The sequence below is a fragment of the Podospora pseudoanserina genome, assembly GCF_035222485.1.
Source record: "Podospora pseudoanserina strain CBS 124.78 chromosome 7 map unlocalized CBS124.78p_7.2, whole genome shotgun sequence".
Classification (NCBI taxonomy): Eukaryota; Fungi; Ascomycota; class Sordariomycetes; order Sordariales; family Podosporaceae; genus Podospora; species Podospora pseudoanserina.
Window position 1 is genome coordinate 664,615 of NW_026946672.1, and position 17,315 is coordinate 681,929.

The following is a 17,315-nucleotide window of genomic DNA, read 5'->3' on the forward strand; positions in this document are numbered from 1 at the left end:
CCACCCCAACCTTAATTATTTCCCCCCAGATTCCAGCCATCAATTCCCCCACACACGACACCAGACACGACACATTTCACGTCCACCTTCAAACGGCTGGCTGTGTGGGAACAGAGAGACACACAGACATCATCGTCCGATACAACCCTACAACATGAACAGCCGCAACGTCTATCACACCTATGATCCGGCGGTCGACGGGGATGAGACAGATGGCTTTGTTACTGCCTACCGAGAGTGGGAGGAGTCCGCTCATCGCCATAACGCTATAAGCCAGGACTTCGCCAAACAGTTCCAGACCCTGTGGCAAAAGTGCCACGAGCTCGAAACAGAATGCCTGGAGCAAAAGAAAACAGTCAAGCTCTGGCAGCAGGAGGGTCGGAAGATGGAGCGTGAACTCAACTATTACAAGTCTGCTGCTGTAAGGATGGAACCTCGCCCTCCGCCCCTCATCCACAGGCTGACCCAAGGACCCCTAGGAAAATGCTGGCTTTGCCTTTGTTATTATTGATGGTGATGGCGCCGTCTTTGACGAAGAGTTAATTGCCCTTGGTGAGGAAGGCGGTAAAAAGGCTGCCCATGAGCTACACAAGCACCTTAGGGAATATATGCAAGAGGAATGCGAACTGCACAACCTTGACAATATATTTGTTCACGTCGTCCTTAACGCCCAAGGCCTTTCCAGCGCTCTCGTTCAGTCAGGAACCCTGCCAACCGGCGACTACGCCGCCGTGACCAAGTTTGGCCGTGGCTTCTGTCGCGCCCAGCCCCTCTTCTCCTTCACTGATGTTGGCGGTGGCAAGGAGCAGGCCGACCACAAAGTTCGCAAGCTATTCGAAATGATGGAGAAGAACATCCAATGCAAGTTCCTTGCTCTGGCCGGCTGCCACGATAACGGATACGCTACCTTCTTGGAGTCGTACCGCAATAATCCCAAGATTCGCCTTCTCGAGACCACCCCGGCCGCGGCTGACTTTCGGAACTGTCACTTTGATCGTTTCTCTATTCCAACTGTCTTCCGCTCCGAAGCTGTCCCCAGCAAGCCCGGCTCATCCAGGCCTGTCACCAACAAGCTGGCTACCGTCACCACTCAGGCTATGATGAATTCTCCCAGTCCTAAGCCTCCTTCTCCCGCCTTGACGACCGCCTTCAGACCCAAGCCTGCCGAGGCCACTAGCAATGGAGGCAACAGTTATGCGGCTATTGGCAAGGCGGCTCCTAGTCAGACGTTCAGCATTGTGCCCAGCAAGAAGAAAATTACTCAACAGGCTTTTATACTGTTTAATAGGGATGACGAGCGTGTCGATGCCCCTCTTCCCAAGGCCGACCCCCTGGTCGTTAAGAGAATGGAGGAGCAAGCCAAGGCAATCGGGGCCAACTTTTGTAACAGATACCACCTCTCGCCGAATGGCACGGGTTGTAAAGCTGGCGACAACTGCAGTTACTACCACTCCGAGACCAAGCTCAGCAAGCAGGAGATATTGGCCCTGAAGCACAAGACCAGGAAAATTGTCTGTAATAACGGTAGCATCTGCGACGACTTTTCTTGCAACCTAGGGCACCATTGCCAAAGTCCGGTCGGTTGTTACTTTGGCTCCGAGTGCCGATTCTCCAAATTTCACGGCATGGACATTGTGAGTCTTTTGGTGTCTTTAGGTGCTATTGTTGTCGTAGCATTTTGGCTAACAGCATGCAGACTCCGACCCTTAAGGTCTATGAGGACGGCACAAGAGAGGTCATCTCTAACTAACCGCACCAGCCCCGCGGACCGGGCCTTGTTGGATTATAGTATTATTTATAAAGTATGACCGGATCCATGCTTGCTCTTGATGCGAGCTGGCTGGCTATACGCGTTGGGAACTCAGGCGTTGGAGGCCCGATGCAGAGTTTGCAACAACTCAAAAGAATAATGCGTTGATACAACGTCAAAGCGGCCTGATTCATGTTGGATTTCACAGCGGGATGTATGGTCAGCGCACTCAGTCTTTACTTTATGTAGACCCATCAACTCGATGATTTCTACTGAAAGGGACACCGTCTCGTGCCGTCACTTGTGAGATACCTTGTGGATTGAGAAACAGTCCAATTGTCAACCAGGTCTGCGCTCCTTCGCTTCGTCCCTCTAGCTCCCTCTCCTCCTTTTCTGACCCCTCCCAGACTTGTCCCTTCCCCTTCTTGGCCGCTTCGCCGACGTAGGTCCACCACCTAACGAGTCCCCCGCACCGTCGACCTGGGTCAGTTCGAGACTGATGTCTTCTTCCTCCTCCGCTTCCCCAGCATCTGTCTCTCCACCGACATTGCCGCCCGGTTCCGCGTCGTTCTCCACACCACCGCCAACCACAGAAACGCCCGGCTCGGCATCAACATCATCATCATTGTTATCATCATCGTCATCCGATCGAAAGCCGTAGTGATCATCAGAGTCGTCATTGATGGTCATGTTGAAGGAGGGATCCTCAAGGTCATCCTCATCCTCTGTGTCGATGTGGTTTGCAGGATCGTTCAGCAGCCTCTCCGTATTTCTGTCCTTTGCGTTTCCCAAGTACTTCCCCAAGATTATCTGAAAGGCCGTCCTTGCGTGGCCCGGCGCCTCCACCCTCTTCTCATTCAGCACGTGGTTGAAGAGCGTCGCGCAGGCCCAGAACCGGCCGACGTGTATGCCCGGGTTGTCCTGCCAGTCCCCTCTGGTGTTCCTCCCGATTATCTTGCTCACGTCGGGGTTGTTTTTGTGTTTTGACAAGCCCCTTACGAGCAATCCGGCCATGTAGCCCAGGCGCCTGCCGAGGACGGGGTGTTTGACGTATTCCTTTGCGGCTTTGACGTTTGGGAGGTTGAAGATTTGGCCCTTGCCTGTGTTGCCCCATTTGGTGCCCTTTAGGCAGGGGAGCATGCAGTAGTGCCAGTGGTGCCGAAGGCTGGTTCTTTGCCTTTTTTTGATGTCGGCGTAGCAGGTTTGCTCGTGGGTTTTTCCTTGGATGGAGTCCTTGTCGGCGAGGTTTTGGCATTTGACGAAGTGGTCGAACTCATCATCGACGGGGTTGTCGGGGGGGCCGGCTGGATCTGCGGACATTGTTTCTGACATGGGGTTTTGGTCTTGCGAGACGGAAAGCGGAAGCGAAAGTTTGCAAAGACACTGCTGGTCTTGCGAGTTGAGGTTGGGGAAAAGGTTGGTTGCGGAGATAACGAAGCAAAGGCGTAGAAAGGCTCGATCAACAAGTCAGAGAGGACTTGTGCTTTGCCTTTTCAAGAACAAGTAGCGGACAAAGAAAGGGTCTCCACCTCCGAACGAAGTCGGTCTCGCAAACAAAGGGCCGCCTGTCCCCCATTCCGGAACAACGTGTCGAGATCAGAATAAAGAAAGATTTCTTTTCCTTGGAGCGGAAAGAGCCATTGTCAAGAAACACGCCAAAACTGGATGGGGGAAGGGGGGCTAACAAATGCCTTGATTGTGTGTTACCAACTCCAACTTTGTCTCCGATCCAACCCCTAATCCAAGTAAACAAACCACCACCCCCTTTTCCCCTTCAAAAGAACAAAGCCCTCCCCTTTTTTCCCTTGGCTACTCACTCACCCCCTCCCCACCAAAAACTCATCAAACCACCCCACCGCCTGCAAAACGCCCCCTCCTTCCCAAACCTCTCACTCTCCACACTATAGTTCGCCCTCACCGCAAACCCATGCGGCGTCCCCCCATAAACACCAACCTGATACCTCCCCCCGGCCCCCAGAAGCAACCCCTCCACCTCCGCCCTCCTCGCCGCAGTAAGCAGCTCATCCCTATCCGCCGCCGCGACACTGACCGGCTTTTCCACCCCGCTGATCTCCTCATCAGTCAGCAGACTCGGGTGCGCGGCAAAGGCTACGTCTGCCCCCCCTGGGGAAGGGTTGACAACCCGGAGTGCGTACCGCCCCCCAAAGCAGTAGCCCGCCGCGGCGATACTCGAAATGTTGAGGCTGCCGCGGAGGTGGGAGATGGCGGAGGCGATGATAGGGTCTGTGACGGGGGGTTGGTGAGCTGCTAAAAACGCCGGGATGGAAAAGTTGGCGGAGGCGGGGTCGTTGATGTCCGACGGGGCGGGGGAGCCAGCAAAAAGGTCTGGGACGAGGGTGAGGTAGCCTGCCCGGGCGAAGGAGTCGGCTAGCAGCTTGTTTTGGAGGAGGTTGAGGCCGAAGACGTCGGTGAGGAGGAGGATGGCGGATTGGGACCGGGGTTTGGTGCGGGGGGATTTGGGGGGCGGGGAGATGTAGACTGTTACTGTGGGGGGTGTTAGTGATAGGACAAAGAAAAAAAAAAAAAGGTTGTAGGGGATATACGGTTGTTGGCGATCTTGATCTCTTTGCCTGCTGGCTCGCCGGTGTGAGCGAGGATGGAGGCGTCGATGGGACCGCCGGTGTTCTTTTTGGCTCCGGGGTCGGCTTGGACGGCGCCAAAGAGGAGCAGGGCGCTCGTGATGATGGAGGAACGCATGGTGTTTGATGTCGATGGGTTGAGGCCGGAAGGGAAGTTGCGTCTTCCATCAACGGGACGAGACGCCTATAATATATAAGGAGGCGACATCGTCAACCTTTCCTACCAGGGTCACCATGACGATCAGGGCCCTTGCATACAATTGATTACCTGCATCACATCCATCCACACCCGAGCATCTTTACCGAAGAAGCAGAATAAAACCGGCGAGTTTCCCGATTGGGATCCGGGTTTTCCAATGTACCTATTTTGCCGTCTGCTCACCATCGGGATGTTGGATGTTCCCTACATTGTAAAGTCCGCAGGCTAGCACCTAAAGCCGATGGCCCGGTACTATTGTCACATCTTCTCATGGCCAACATTCCCTCGCTACCAAAACTCATAGGTTCTGTAGCGCAGTACCTGGCCACTTGCAAGCGCACGAGTGAACTACGCTCTTTGGATTGTATGGTAATAAATCCTCAGAGCGACTACCCCTCCCTGACGTAACAGTCAACGGTGTTAATACAACCCAAGTAACGGCTTATATCTCTGTCCCGATTAACAGGTTGCCTGCGCGGGCTCTCGCCGAAGCCACCGCCCTCCTCTCCTCCAGATCAACAACTGCCGGCTAATCTCCCCAACCACCTCGCTGGTCCACGCGTACACACGGCGCATGCGGTAGTTGCCTCCGGGTCTGCTGATGCTCATTAAAATCTATTCTTTAGCCCTATCAAGACATTATCGTCATCAACACCATCACCCACACCATCCCCTCATCGTTTGTACACAACAGGGCGTCGTCACCAACGCCCCCATGAGTGTACACCCCAAACTTTCCAACACATCCAGTTGTCCGTTGCAAGCATGTACACATTCCCGCTGCTCCGTCTATCATACGCCTTCATGAGATTCATCACGCCACTACACCGGGCTCGTCATACTTCATCCCCAGCAACGGCTTCATAACCGCCTGATCTGCCAGCTCTCCCTCTCAGTGCATCCATCACAGCCGGACTCTCATACATCTCCGTGTAGTTCACCGGTTGTCCACCGAGCATCGCGGCGCCCGTCTCCCTCTTGCCGAACAACGGCGCAGGGTCACACCAAAAGTCCTTGCAGTTGGTGACGCAGCCGCGGTTGTAAGGGTTTCTGCTCTTTCGCTTGTTGGCTGGGTTGGTAGCAGCTCCCTTGCCGCGGGCTGTTCGCATAAAAATGTCAACTCCGAGGAGTCGGCTCATTGTCTTGAGGATGCCACCATGTCTGTGGCCATGCTTGTGGCCGTGACCACCTGCGCCGGCGGCGGATCCGGAGGGAGGTTGCTGTGTCGGATCCAGTGGGGCGCCAGTCGAGGTGAAAGCGGATGCCAACGAGGTGGCAGAAGTGTGGTGGACGCCAAACATGTTCTCGTAGGTCGTCATGGCGCGGGCGAGCTGAATCAGCTGGACAGACAGAAGCATGGACACCCAGACAAGCTGGAGCGATGCCCAGATGGCCGTCAGCATCGTGTAAGCGTCGGCGTTGACGACCTTGCAGATGGAAGGGGCGAGAAGGTTGCATTCTTCCGAGGCATCGGGTGACACAATGTTGAAGTAACGGTAGGTGAGAAAGTCGTAGATGATAATGGCGAGGGTCAGGTTGATGAGGTACATGAAGAAGTGGCGGTGGTTGTTGATGCCGACGCAGTTGTAGACCCACGGGCAGTGATGGTCGTGTTTGGCAACACAGCGCTGGCACCTACGGCAGTGCTTGCTGCGCAACGGAGTCCGAATCATGCAAGTAACACAGAAATGGGCCTCGTCGTACTTCCACTGGCTGATCAGCTCATCAATGACCGCTCTCTGCTCCGCAATACCGTTCATCTTGGGTACGAATCCGGGATCGTCGACCATGGACCTGACGTAGAAAAACCCAGTCAAGCCAAGGGTCACGGCGAAAAGGAAGTTGAGCAGGTAGGTCCCATCTTCGCCAAATGCAGTGGTGGGAAAGACAGTAAACAGCCAGTTGAGCCCTACCCAGAAGAGCGAAGCGGCAAAAATACCGGTCATCCAGGGCTACATTCAAATCAGCAAGAACCTCCGCAGACAGCAGGCAGCATAGGGGGAAGCTTACCGTCTTCTCAAACGACCTCATATCAGGTGGCGCATAGGCGATAACCTGTTGGCCAACCCACTGGATCGAATAAGCCACAATAAGCCCGATAGGAATGCCCGCGTAGACCGGCATCCCAGCAAAGATGTGCAAAGTCGCCCAGACCAGGACGAAGGGCCACAGGAAGAAGAACTTGGTCGTGAACCCCCTCCTATCCTGCAAAAGGTAGCTCGATCCCGGCCAGCTCGGTATTATCGCATTGGCGTCCTCATCGTAGCCGCACTCTTGGAGGGCCTTGTGCCATGCGCCTGCCGTGTTCAGCTCCTTAGCTGTGATGGAAGGTGTCTTGCCCGTCGTGGTCTTGGCGAACCGATCGGCGCCGTACTCGAGGAGCTTCTGAACACACCCAGCGCTTCCCTTTACGAGTGCCCAGTGCAGAGCCGTAAAGCCTTGCTCGTCCTTGGCGTGAACGCTGGCGCCCCATCGTAGAAAGACGTCGACGCAAGCCGGATAGCCCTTGTAGGCAGACCACATAAGACCGGTGTGGCCGTAGGCATCTTCCACATCCACCGGTATGCCCTGGTGTAATAACAGGACAATCAGAAGAAGGTTCCCGTTAAAGGTGCTGATGTGTAATGTGTTGTATCCCTGAGCATCGGAGATCAAGGGGTCGGCGCCGTGTTGGAGCAGTAGGTGGACGGTGTAGTAATGACACCGCTGAGCAGCCCATTGTAATGGTGTGGCCACACTCTCGCCTCCTTTTCGGTTGATCTCGGCGCCGCGGCCGATCAGGAACTTGCACATGGCATACTGGTTGTTGATGGCAGCCCACTGCCAAGAAGAGAAATTGTCAGCTTCATCCAGAAAGAGCTGGGCAGAAAAATAACAAACATGTAATGGGGTTATCCCCTCGCCGTCGGTGTAAGTCGCATCGTAGTCGCCCGTCTCGAACAGCTTCTCCATGCCGGCAATGTCGCCCGTCCTTGCCATCTGCATAATGTCACTCTGGGCTGGCTCCCCGTCGCCGGGGAGGTTGCCCAACTCGACCTCATTGTTGAGCTTTGGGGTGGCCGTGTCCGACTTGGATGGAGGTTGGGCGGGCGCGCCGTTCGCCGAAGGGGTCGCTGATGCTTCGGGACGTTGCGCCATCGTTCAGGATGGGCTTCTGTGGGGTGCTGCCTCCTGAATAATCCGGTCCGATCTCGAGTGTCCAGTGGTGGGCAGTGGGCAGCCGAAAAGCGAAGTTGGGAAAGCCAAGAATATGGAGATGCCCCGGCGAGTTCGGACTGACTTGACCCCTGGCCGCTGCTCAGTTTCGGTGCCCTGATCGATGGCGTTTAGTAGATCCGGATGGGGCACCAAAGAAGAGGAACTGGGCTGGACATGCCACAAAAGATGGTGAAAGAATCAATGACGTTGGTTGAAGACTAGAATCTTTCCCCAGGAATTTCTTCAGCGACAGGAGCACAGGAGCCAACAACTCTTGCTTCTGCATGCGCGAACGACGCAGCGAGGCTGAGCCAGGGTCTCCTTTTGCATCTCGGGCGCTGATTTGTCAACCACTGCCTTGGTGGTGTCGGGTCTTGTTGCGGGAACCCCACCACTCCCACCTGCGGCTGTGCGTCTGACCGCCACTGACAGCCCTGAGCAGCCCCACAGAAGCCCCATAGCGCGCGTCTGTTTCTTCTCTGCCCTCGGCCTTGTGGGGCCGTTGACCGCGAAGTGCTACGTAACGAACAACTCTTTAAAATTCCCATGAGCCGATCGGACCACGCTGTCGGATGACGGGTGGCCCCATATCAACACACTCGGATCTCAACCTCCCGGACCCAGCCAATCTACAGGGTCAATCGCGCCAAAGAATAAGAGTCCAGCTCTAGCTCCCTGTCCTCAACCACCTCACCCAACACCTTCTCTCCCTCTCCTGGAAAGGACATCCTCAACCATCATGTCCCTCCAACAAACCCTCAAAGACCTCCTCGAGGCCTCCCTCACCCCCTCCCCAACCGTCATCCTCTTCGGCCTCGCCTTCTGCCTCCTCGCCCCCATCCTCCTCCACTTCCTCTACTCAACCGCAACCCCCTACACCACCCTCCCCTCCGTCCTCCTCCTCGGCCCCCCAGGAGCAGGCAAAACAGCCCTAACCACCCTCTTCGAGCGCGGCCCCCTCGACCTCCCCCTCGCAAAAACCCACACCTCCCAAGTCCCCTCCTCCATCGAACTCTCCATCAACTCCGACGACCCCTCCAGCGCATCCTACAAAACCAACCTCGACGAAGCAGGCGCAACAGCCAAAAAATTCCTCTTGGTCGACACCCCCGGCCACCCCAAACTCCGCGCCTCCTCCCTCGCTCGTTTGAACTCTGCCGAACCAACAATCAAGTCCTCCCTCGTCAGCGACGGCGGCGCAAAGTCCAAGATCAAGGCCGTCGTCTTCATGGTTGACGCCGCTGCGCTCGCAGATGGTGACGCTCTCCCGTCAACGGCGGAATACCTCTACGACGTGCTCCTCACTCTACAGAAGCGCTTCCACAGCCGGAATGGTAGTCGCGCGCCCGCGTCCATGCCTGTCTTGGTGGCGGCGAACAAGCTTGACTTGTTCACCGCTCTGCCCGCGGCGCTGGTAAAGTCCAACTTGGAGGCGGAGCTGGGGAGGATCCGGGCGGCGAGGAGCAAGGGGTTGTTGGATTCGGGTGTAGGGCAGGATGATCTCGCTGCTGGGGAGGAAGGGGACTGGCTTGGGGGGGACGGGAGCGAAAAGTTCTCGTTTGCGCAGATGATGGAGTTTGACGTGGATGTGGATGTTATTGGAGGGAATGTCACTGGAGATGGGCCGGGGGCCGAGAAGTGGTGGAAGTGGATTGGGGAGAGGGTATGAGGGAAAAATGTATGATGTTTTTTGATGTCAAAAGAGGGCAACGGAAATATCTCCTGCTTGATTATCACAAGCAGGGCGCGTGGATGGGTAATGAACAGGGCGGCAAAGCATGATCTAGCAACAGGTACAAACTTTTAATGCAAATCAATATAAACTTGTAATTGTAGTTTATGGGTATAAACAATGCATCACAAAATGCCATCTCCCAAACCACCTCTCCCCATTTTGCACGGGTTGAGCCCTAAAAAGTACGCCGACCAGATGCTACCAAGTCTAAGAGTAGTCGCTTTCCCAAACCACACCGAAGATGTTGAGTCTTCTCGGTTCTTCTTTCTTTCCCAGCGTACATCTACGGAAAAATGGAGACGCAAAATGCCACAAAAAAAAGAAACAAGAAATTCACACAAACGCCATCCCTTGACACCCCAACTTTTCCACCTCTTTCTACTTGTGCTTGACCATGTAGGTCAACAGATCCACCTTGGTGACGACGGCAACAGGCTTGGATCCGTCCTCGGCCTTCTCCGTGACGATAGCCGCGCTGTTCCACTCGAGGAATCTGCTGAGCGCCGACAAAGGAGTGTCCATGGTGATCTCCACAAACTTGCGCTTCTTGTTCTTAAGCTCAGAACCAAACTCGCGGGGATCAGTGACAACCTCATCGATGCGCTTGAAGTTGAACATGACGTCGCTGACGGGGCACTTGGGCGAGACGCGGCCCTTGGAGATGTAGCTGAGCATGTTGCCAAGAGTAACAAGACCAGCGAGCTTGCCACCAGTAGGAGTGAGGACGGGGAGCTGATCAAAACCCTTGTCGCGCATCATCTCGATGGCCTCGGTGCATGGGCTGTCAGCAAGGACCGAAGAGACGGGCTTGAGGCGAAGGGCGCGGACGGTGGCACCGCCGTAGGGGTCGTTCTGGCTGGGGGTGTGGGGAGTAGCGGAAGCGGCATCGCCGCCGCTGACGTTGGTGTCGTCGTTGGGGAGAAGGTCGTTGGCCGCAAGCCAGTCATCGTCGGCGAACTTGGAGAGGTAGGAGCGGATGCTGTCAGGGAGGACGACAACGACAACGTCACCCTTCTTGAAGCCAAAGTCCTTGACAGCCTTGAGCATGGCCGCCATGGCGCTGCCAGAGCTGCCACCGACCAACAAGCCCTCCTCGGCGATCAGACGGCGCGCAAGCTTGAAAGACTCGCGGTCATCAGTCTTGTACCACTTGTCCACAAGCTCGCGGTCCAAGACATCGGGAATGAAATCATAGCCAATACCCTCCACCTTGTAGGGCAGGTTGGCCTTCTCCTCGTTCAGGGACTCGGGAACAGCAAGGATACTGCCATGGGGATCGGCAGCAATGACCTTGATGTTTTTGTTGTGCTTGCGCAAACCCTTGGCAATACCGCTGATGGTGCCACCGGTACCAGCACCCGCGACAATAGCCGTGATGTTACCGCCAGTCTGAGCCCAGATCTCCTCGGCGGTGCCGAACTCGTGCGCGCGCGGGTTGTCGACGTTGGTATACTGGTCGAGAATGTGGGAGTTGGGGATCTCCTTGAGCAGACGGCGCGCAACACCAATGTGGCTTTCGGGGCTGTCCCACGCAGCCTGCGTGGGTGTGCGAATGATGGTGGCACCGAGGGCACGGAGGACAGACACCTTCTCGGCGGACATCTTCTCGGGAAGGGTGATGATGGTCTTGTAGCCCTTGATAGCGCCAACCAAAGCGAGACCAATACCACTAGTTTCGCATTAGCACCCACAGGAAAGAAAGAGAGGCGCAGAATTCTTACGTGTTGCCACTGGTAGGCTCAATGAGAGTGTCGCCAGGCTTGATACGTCCGCTCTTTTCGGCCTCCTCGATCATGCGAAGGGCTATCCTGTCCTTGACACTGCCGCCGGCGTTGAACAGCTCAACTTTGGCGTAGACCTCGCACTCGATGCCGAGGGACTGGGGGATCTTGTTGAGGCGCACAAGCGGCGTGTTGCCGATGAGCTCGGTCGCAGACATCTTGATGTCTGACTTGGCCACCAGCTTGTCGAATATGGGAATTGGGACCTGCGACACAAGGCCACGGTGGTTGGCACCGTTCTGGTTCGACATTTTTGCGACCGCTGCTGTGGAAGGGAAGACTGTCTGTCGTGGACTGGGAGACCGGAATATTTTATGGTGGGGGCGGGGTTGGCGGTTTCCAGATGTTCTTCAGACGGGGAGGTCAAAGAACGAACAGGAGGAGAGGGACAGGAGGGGGACTGGAACGGGAGGACGGCAGCAAGCAAAGAAGAAGAAGAAGAAGAAACAAGAAGAAGCTAATTGACTTTGCCACGGTGGGAGAGGGCAGAAATTGAAGGCTGGATGGGGTGATGGCATGCAAAAAAACCATCGGTGGATTTGGTAATGGGAAGCCAGGCTGACCTTGCTGCATCCGTCCTCCACCGAAGCCGATGGTATGCGCCACCGACCCCGAACCTTGAGGGCTTCTTCCGCGCTGCCCAGCCTTCCGGAACCGACCGCCTGCAGGGGTTGAGATGTCAGATGCCCCCACTATAAAGGTTTCGAGAAGGATGCCATTTCAGCACGTGTGAGCGGGAGTGCCGTGTGCTAACAGCTTCTGGTGGATATTACTGGTCCAAATGATAGTGTCCTGCTGCCGAACCTGGAAGGCTTCGCGCAATCCCGCATCGAACGTGCCCGAGATCCGCCCCTTCGTCTGCATGGAAACCGTGGGGTCCCCGAACCCATCAAGTTGCAACGGCTTTGCTCGATCACTCTTCTATCATTGTTCTAAACATTACGGAGTAACTACGGTATCGACGAGAAACAAAACAAAAAAATCCCACGTCCCACGCTTTTCACACCAACCCTCTTCAAGCCCACTCCCGCGTCACGTTGACAGCCCTGCAGTCCTTCCCATCCGGCAGACCGCCCGATACCCAGGTCAGAGCATCACCATAGTTGTAATTGCCATAAACCGTCGCACAAACGAACCACTTGTAGTAGTTGGCACCGCTCCAGGTATTCTCATCCGTGATGACGGGGCTGAAGGACCTAGCTCGCTGGAACAGCTTGCCTTCCTCGTCAAACTGAGGGCCAGACCCCTCTTCCTGCGTCGGGCTCACGATGACCGGCAGGACATTGCTTGCAAGTGAAGACTCGAGGCCGAACACGGAAGGCCAGCTCTGCTCAGGCGCCCAGTGGAGTTTCCCCGGGAGGCAGTTGAGGTTCGGGTCGTTGCTGGAGGTGGTGTTGTAGTAGAAGTTGATAGAAATGTCCGACAGGTTGTTCCCCGGGTACTTCTCCTCCAACAAGGCTTCAGAAACGAGTTGTCGGAAAGGGGGGCCGGCATGGACTGAGACTAGGAGAGTGTCATTCAGTCTTGCGTCGTCACTAGTGAGTCGGAGATGGAAGGGGGCCGATTGCACATCATAGACGCAGTCGGCGGACTGTGCAGCGGCAACAGAGAGGGCCGCTGCGAGCGAGAGAAGTGTCTTGGAGGTAAACTGCATTTTGTTGATGAAATTCGAGGGTTTGTGGAGGGATGGTTTGATGACTGACAGAAGCAAACCAGTACTCACCAGCGTGATCATCGTCCCTTTTATACCCCGCGATCACCAAGAGATCCGAGAACCTGGCATGATTGACACCTGCCTGTACAGACGATGGCCCACTAACGTTACATTTCGTGTAGAAACCAAGATCACTCTCGTGTATGCAGCCGGAGTAAGCGACTTCATACCCTGATATTCCCGGTTAAACATAGCCTTCTCTCCGTTGGACAAAAAGCGACCATGCGGTGTCACAAAGCCGTTCGGGGGCCGACTTCACAGCCAACATCGACCACCATCCAAGCTCAGCCTCGAATTATAGTAAAATGTCTGGCTCTCACCGCTCGCAACACCCAGAACAGAAGTTGCATAATCCGTATTGCTGGGCCATATACGTTCAGATGCTACATGCATGCAACCATCAAAATGGCCGGTTGGTCAGCCTTTCGATGACGGTTGGTATGCCCGAAGCATGCCCTCCACGAGGCAGATGTCCACATAACTCAAGTCTTGAAGTCGTGACAGGCAGTAGGCACCTCTTTGTTCAACAACCGCGGGAACGCGGGGATCTGGGTAGCAAGTTGATAGCATCATGCAACGGTAACCTGGAGATGGATCGCACAACTCGAGACAGTTTAGACTCGTACCATGCCGTTCAGGTGTGACGGAAGCTTCTGAGCGGGTGTAACGGCATGTATCTCATGATTTCGGTCCCACTAGCAGAGATGATCGCAATCATGCGTTTCTGTCTTTGCCATGCCACTATTCCAGTTTCTCCTGAACGGCAAATACAAGAAATACAATGTCCAGTCTCAAATCATCTAGACGTCGAGCAAATTGGACATGGCATTGAATAAAAGCTACAAGCAACAACCAGTTTGGGGTCCGTTAGCTACCTAGGTACCGCAATACTAAGAGCTGCTGTCTCAACAATTTGTTAAATGCTATTGAATACTCTAATACAAATTCCGACTTAGGGATGGAGAGGGTTGGTGCAGTTGATGTTGAAAGTGCTTCGGGCCATCTTGACTATGAGATCAAGAACATCTCTCTCAACATCAACTTATGGCATTGCACAACTACGTATCGTCTGATTTCCTTTCATACAACCTTGGTTCTTCCAGGATGATTGGGTAAATATTCGAAAATCAATTCGAAAATCAACTGAGCGTTTGCAATCCTGTAGTTGGTGGTCACCTAGTATCTCCTATGTTGAATGCCAATTCAACAGAATACCTGCCGGTTCATAAAGAGACCTGGAAGATAGACCTGATCTCAAAAGGCCTAAGGCTGTCAACTAATTGCACCTTCTCGGCTTGAGATAAAATCATTCGACCACGATACCAACAATGGTAGACCCACGCACCTCAATAGAGCCAGACTTCCTGCCTGATTGATTGTGAGCCGTAGAGGTTCTTCCCTGGGTAAGGATAAATATATCCCACTGCTTGCCAGTCTTTCTATTTCCTCTCTTCCATTTAACACCAATATCCCATCGTTCTTTTTCTTCTCTTCGATCAACAACCCTCCACATCTCAAAACCGTCACCGGCCTGGTATTCGGGATGTTTTGAATTAACATCTTGTGGTCTATTCCAGTTTTGATCTTACTCTTTCTTCCCACGACCCATCGATTTTCCTCATCTCGTCTCTTTCTAGCTGCAACTCTACTCTCACAAAACCATCAAGGCAACGACACTTCCCCATCTGCCATCTGTGGCCAGACTTCAATATTTTAGTACGACTTCTTCTCGGCTATTCCACATCACTTTACTTTTATATTTCTTCGACTTCCTTTTCAGACTGCACTTCTTCACCCGTTTTTCTTTTTCTTCGACTTTTCTTCCCACCACAACTTCGACTCCTTGCCATCCCAGCTTCGCTCACCTTTTTCCAACACTCGATTTTTCAACAAGTCTTTTTTGTTTCGAAATACTGACACTTATTATGGCAGACAAATAACTCATCTGCCTAATCACAGACCTCGCCGCCAACAAGTTCAACGACGCTCAATGCTGCTCTTGCCAATGCCGCTAGACACCATTGTCGAAAACACACATGACTGACATGACTCTTTTTCAGACTTTCGCTCGATCTTTCAACCTTTTCCGTCCGACCTCAGCACATTCGACAATCGAGCTTCTGGTACCTATCTCCCTCATCCCCATGTCATTGTCTCCCCACCCATGGGATGACTCGAAGCCAAGTTGAGAGTCGCTCATGCTTGCCCCACTTCTTTCCCATTTGGTCACTTGTACACACACACAACTACCCCAACCCATATCACGCCCCACTCACGTTATGTGATGGTCCACGTTCTCACATCTGTCTGTCTAGATAGGGCTTTCAGCAGTACACGCGAACGTAATTAGTGGGGGGGGATCTGGTTGGGGTGGTGGATAGAAGATGGATGAGGGCGAGAGGAGGGGGAGCTTTGACAGTACACGCGAAAGTATTTGGTGGGGAGGACTGTTCGACACTCGACCAGCAACACGTATGTCTGCTTTTGTTTTCTTTTCTTCTGTGAAATGCATGAGCGTCTTGACCCACTGTTGGCGGCGGCTTTGCACGACTCGACTCTTCGGCATGCCCGATCGGGCACCCTCGATCAGGCAGCATCATCAAAAAAAGAAACACACATGGTAAGTTCTTTTCCCCGTGAGTTGTGGAGAGCAGTTGTTGACATCTTGTTCAGGAACACGACCGCCGGCTAAGGATGGGAGGAAGCGAGGGATGATTGCTGGCTTGGGGATATATGATGGTTGGAATAATGCAATGAGGCTGTTTAGTGAAAGTCTCCAAGGTCTGTCTTGGCACCGGGGGTCTAGACCACCACCCTTGTCATCCTGTCTTTGGATCAATGACGTCACCCCACCTTTGACAGCCCCTCGTCCAGGAACGATCCGCTGTTCCCCTGTCGAGCTATCGTGTATTCTGTTGTCTAGAACATTGCTTGATTTCCGCTCGACCTAGTTAACCTATTGTTTACAATATCACTCGATCACCTAGCTAGATTATTGCTCCTATGGGTCGACAAGAAAGAATCGCCCGGTCCATCGTCCGCGCCATCATCAGGACCAATGTCAATGGCACCAAAAAGAAAGCCAGCAACCCACTCGGGATCCTCCTCGCCCTATTCTCCGCCTTCTTCTCCCTCTACCAGCTGCTCATGAGAAAGATCCGCCCTGCAGACTTTGCCAAGCTGCGACGGGAGTACTGGGATGTCAGCGATGACGACTATGTCGACTCGTTCCGACCGCGGGAGGGCGCAAAGGATGAGGAGGCTTTGACTGCTATCGGGGACATGGGATTCTCTGGTTCCGTAAGTAAAATTTTCTCTCCCTCCTGGGGATTTATCATGACAACGGACGTGCTGACCGCGAGACTACTTACTGGACAGACCTTTTACGCAACCACCGACCAAAAGTACCTCGTCAAGTCGGTCCCACGCCACTCCGAACATTCCTTCTTCCGCAACGATCTCCTGACCCCGTACGTCCAGCACATGGCTACGCATCCGCAGTCTTTGTTGGTCAGAATATGTGATTTCCTTGGCGCCTCAGGTGCTTCTATTGGAAGGATCCTCCGTCTCGCGCCTTCGCATCATATCGTCATGGAGAACATCATGTACGGCCGGGAGGAGGCTGAAAACAGGGGGGATGCCAAATGGGAGAACTGGGACCTGAAGCCAACGTCGTATTTCTACCCCGAACGAGATATTGCCGATGGCGCGCTCACGAGCGACGCAACCAAGGAGCAGCTGGCGGATGAGTTTCACGACAAGATTGTGCTCAGCCAGGAGCAGGCGGATGATTTGTTTGCGAGGTTGGAGGAGGACACAAAGTTGCTGGCCGAGCACAACGCGGTAGATTATTCCTTGTTTTTGGTCAGGATGAAGCTGCCACGGGAGGAGGTCCAAGAGGAGGTGCAGCCGGGGGCGGCAAAGTCGGACTCGAACTTGGCGCCGCCAGAGGATGGGCCGTCGGTTCCGCCTCAGCCTCCGACGTGGAAGACGGGGGTTGCTTCAGCGGATGGAAAGTATGTTTATCGGGCTTCGATCTTGGACTTCTTTTGGGCGAAGCACAAGATCCAGCCGAGGTTCATGACGTTGCTGATTAACTTGTGGAATTTGTTGATTAGTAAGGATGGGCCGATGAGTATCACTACTACGCCGGAGGAGTACAGGGAGAGGTTTTTGAAGATGTGTAGGGGGTATGTGGACATCAAGAAGGACTGAGGATGAGTTTGGGATAGTATGCGTGTGTGGTTCCCTCTTTTTTTTTTTTCTGTTCTTTCTCTCTGTATTAGATACCCCCCAAACCCGGTCATAGTTTGGCACACGAGAATGTTTAATGTCTTG

The 17,315-nt window shown here is 54.0% G+C and overlaps 8 protein-coding genes across 8 annotated transcripts; 3 read left to right on the top strand and 5 right to left on the bottom strand.

Annotated features, from left to right (window-relative positions):
- Window positions 1–25: 25 nt before the first annotated feature.
- On the top strand, window positions 26–3,408 carry QC764_703310 (uncharacterized protein). The gene is made up of 4 exons (XM_062949989.1): window positions 26–421; window positions 480–1,634; window positions 1,697–2,097; window positions 2,158–3,408. Exons 1-3 carry the CDS (start codon window positions 155–157, stop codon window positions 1,748–1,750), a joined length of 1,476 nt encoding a protein of 491 aa, XP_062795959.1. The 5' UTR covers window positions 26–154; the 3' UTR covers window positions 1,751–2,097; window positions 2,158–3,408.
- QC764_703305 (uncharacterized protein) lies at window positions 2,123–3,070 on the bottom strand (the record flags this gene model as incomplete). The annotated part of the gene is made up of 1 exon (XM_062949988.1): window positions 2,123–3,070. The coding sequence occupies one exon, from the start codon at window positions 3,068–3,070 to the stop codon at window positions 2,123–2,125; it is 948 nt and encodes a 315-aa protein (XP_062795960.1).
- Window positions 3,409–3,563: 155 nt separating the features above from the next.
- QC764_703300 (uncharacterized protein) lies at window positions 3,564–4,586 on the bottom strand (the record flags this gene model as incomplete). The annotated part of the gene is made up of 3 exons (XM_062949987.1): window positions 3,564–4,255; window positions 4,315–4,534; window positions 4,575–4,586. 3 exons carry the CDS (start codon window positions 4,584–4,586, stop codon window positions 3,564–3,566), a joined length of 924 nt encoding a protein of 307 aa, XP_062795961.1.
- Window positions 4,587–5,385: 799 nt separating this feature from the next.
- On the bottom strand, window positions 5,386–8,025 carry AKR1 (palmitoyltransferase akr1; the record flags this gene model as incomplete). The annotated part of the gene is made up of 3 exons (XM_062949986.1): window positions 7,430–8,025; window positions 6,560–7,369; window positions 5,386–6,501 (listed from the first exon to the last, which is right to left on the bottom strand). Exons 1-3 carry the CDS (start codon window positions 7,685–7,687, stop codon window positions 5,386–5,388), a joined length of 2,184 nt encoding a protein of 727 aa, XP_062795962.1. The 5' UTR covers window positions 7,688–8,025.
- Window positions 8,026–8,486: 461 nt separating this feature from the next.
- QC764_703270 (uncharacterized protein) lies at window positions 8,487–9,416 on the top strand (the record flags this gene model as incomplete). Its single annotated transcript, XM_062949985.1, has 1 exon — window positions 8,487–9,416. One exon carries the CDS (start codon window positions 8,487–8,489, stop codon window positions 9,414–9,416), a length of 930 nt encoding a protein of 309 aa, XP_062795963.1.
- Window positions 9,417–9,556: 140 nt separating this feature from the next.
- Window positions 9,557–11,514, bottom strand: CYS4 (cystathionine beta-synthase; the record flags this gene model as incomplete). Its single annotated transcript, XM_062949984.1, has 2 exons — window positions 9,557–11,151; window positions 11,204–11,514. 2 exons carry the CDS (start codon window positions 11,512–11,514, stop codon window positions 9,861–9,863), a joined length of 1,602 nt encoding a protein of 533 aa, XP_062795964.1. The 3' UTR covers window positions 9,557–9,860.
- Window positions 11,515–12,278: 764 nt separating this feature from the next.
- On the bottom strand, window positions 12,279–12,998 carry QC764_703250 (uncharacterized protein; the record flags this gene model as incomplete). Its single annotated transcript, XM_062949983.1, has 1 exon — window positions 12,279–12,998. One exon carries the CDS (start codon window positions 12,996–12,998, stop codon window positions 12,279–12,281), a length of 720 nt encoding a protein of 239 aa, XP_062795965.1.
- A 1,449-nt stretch (window positions 12,999–14,447) lies between these two features.
- QC764_703240 (uncharacterized protein) lies at window positions 14,448–17,307 on the top strand. Its single transcript, XM_062949982.1, has 4 exons — window positions 14,448–14,693; window positions 14,910–15,100; window positions 15,293–16,277; window positions 16,356–17,307. Exons 3-4 carry the CDS (start codon window positions 15,981–15,983, stop codon window positions 17,190–17,192), a joined length of 1,134 nt encoding a protein of 377 aa, XP_062795966.1. The 5' UTR covers window positions 14,448–14,693; window positions 14,910–15,100; window positions 15,293–15,980; the 3' UTR covers window positions 17,193–17,307.
- The last annotated feature ends 8 nt before the right edge of the window (window positions 17,308–17,315 follow it).

What these genes read in the sequence shown, in the direction of transcription:
- QC764_703310 (XM_062949989.1), top strand. Translation starts at nt 155, where the DNA reads ATGAACAGCCGCAACGTCTATCACACCTATGATCCGGCGGTCGACGGG. An exon ending in ACTATTACAAGTCTGCTGCT is followed by an intron (nt 422 to 479) that starts GTAAGGATGGAA and finishes AAGGACCCCTAG; the next exon opens with GAAAATGCTGGCTTTGCCTT. An exon ending in AATTTCACGGCATGGACATT is followed by an intron (nt 1,635 to 1,696) that starts GTGAGTCTTTTG and finishes AACAGCATGCAG; the next exon opens with ACTCCGACCCTTAAGGTCTA.
- QC764_703240 (XM_062949982.1), top strand. Translation starts at nt 15,981, where the DNA reads ATGGGTCGACAAGAAAGAATCGCCCGGTCCATCGTCCGCGCCATCATC. An exon ending in ACATGGGATTCTCTGGTTCC is followed by an intron (nt 16,278 to 16,355) that starts GTAAGTAAAATT and finishes CTTACTGGACAG; the next exon opens with ACCTTTTACGCAACCACCGA.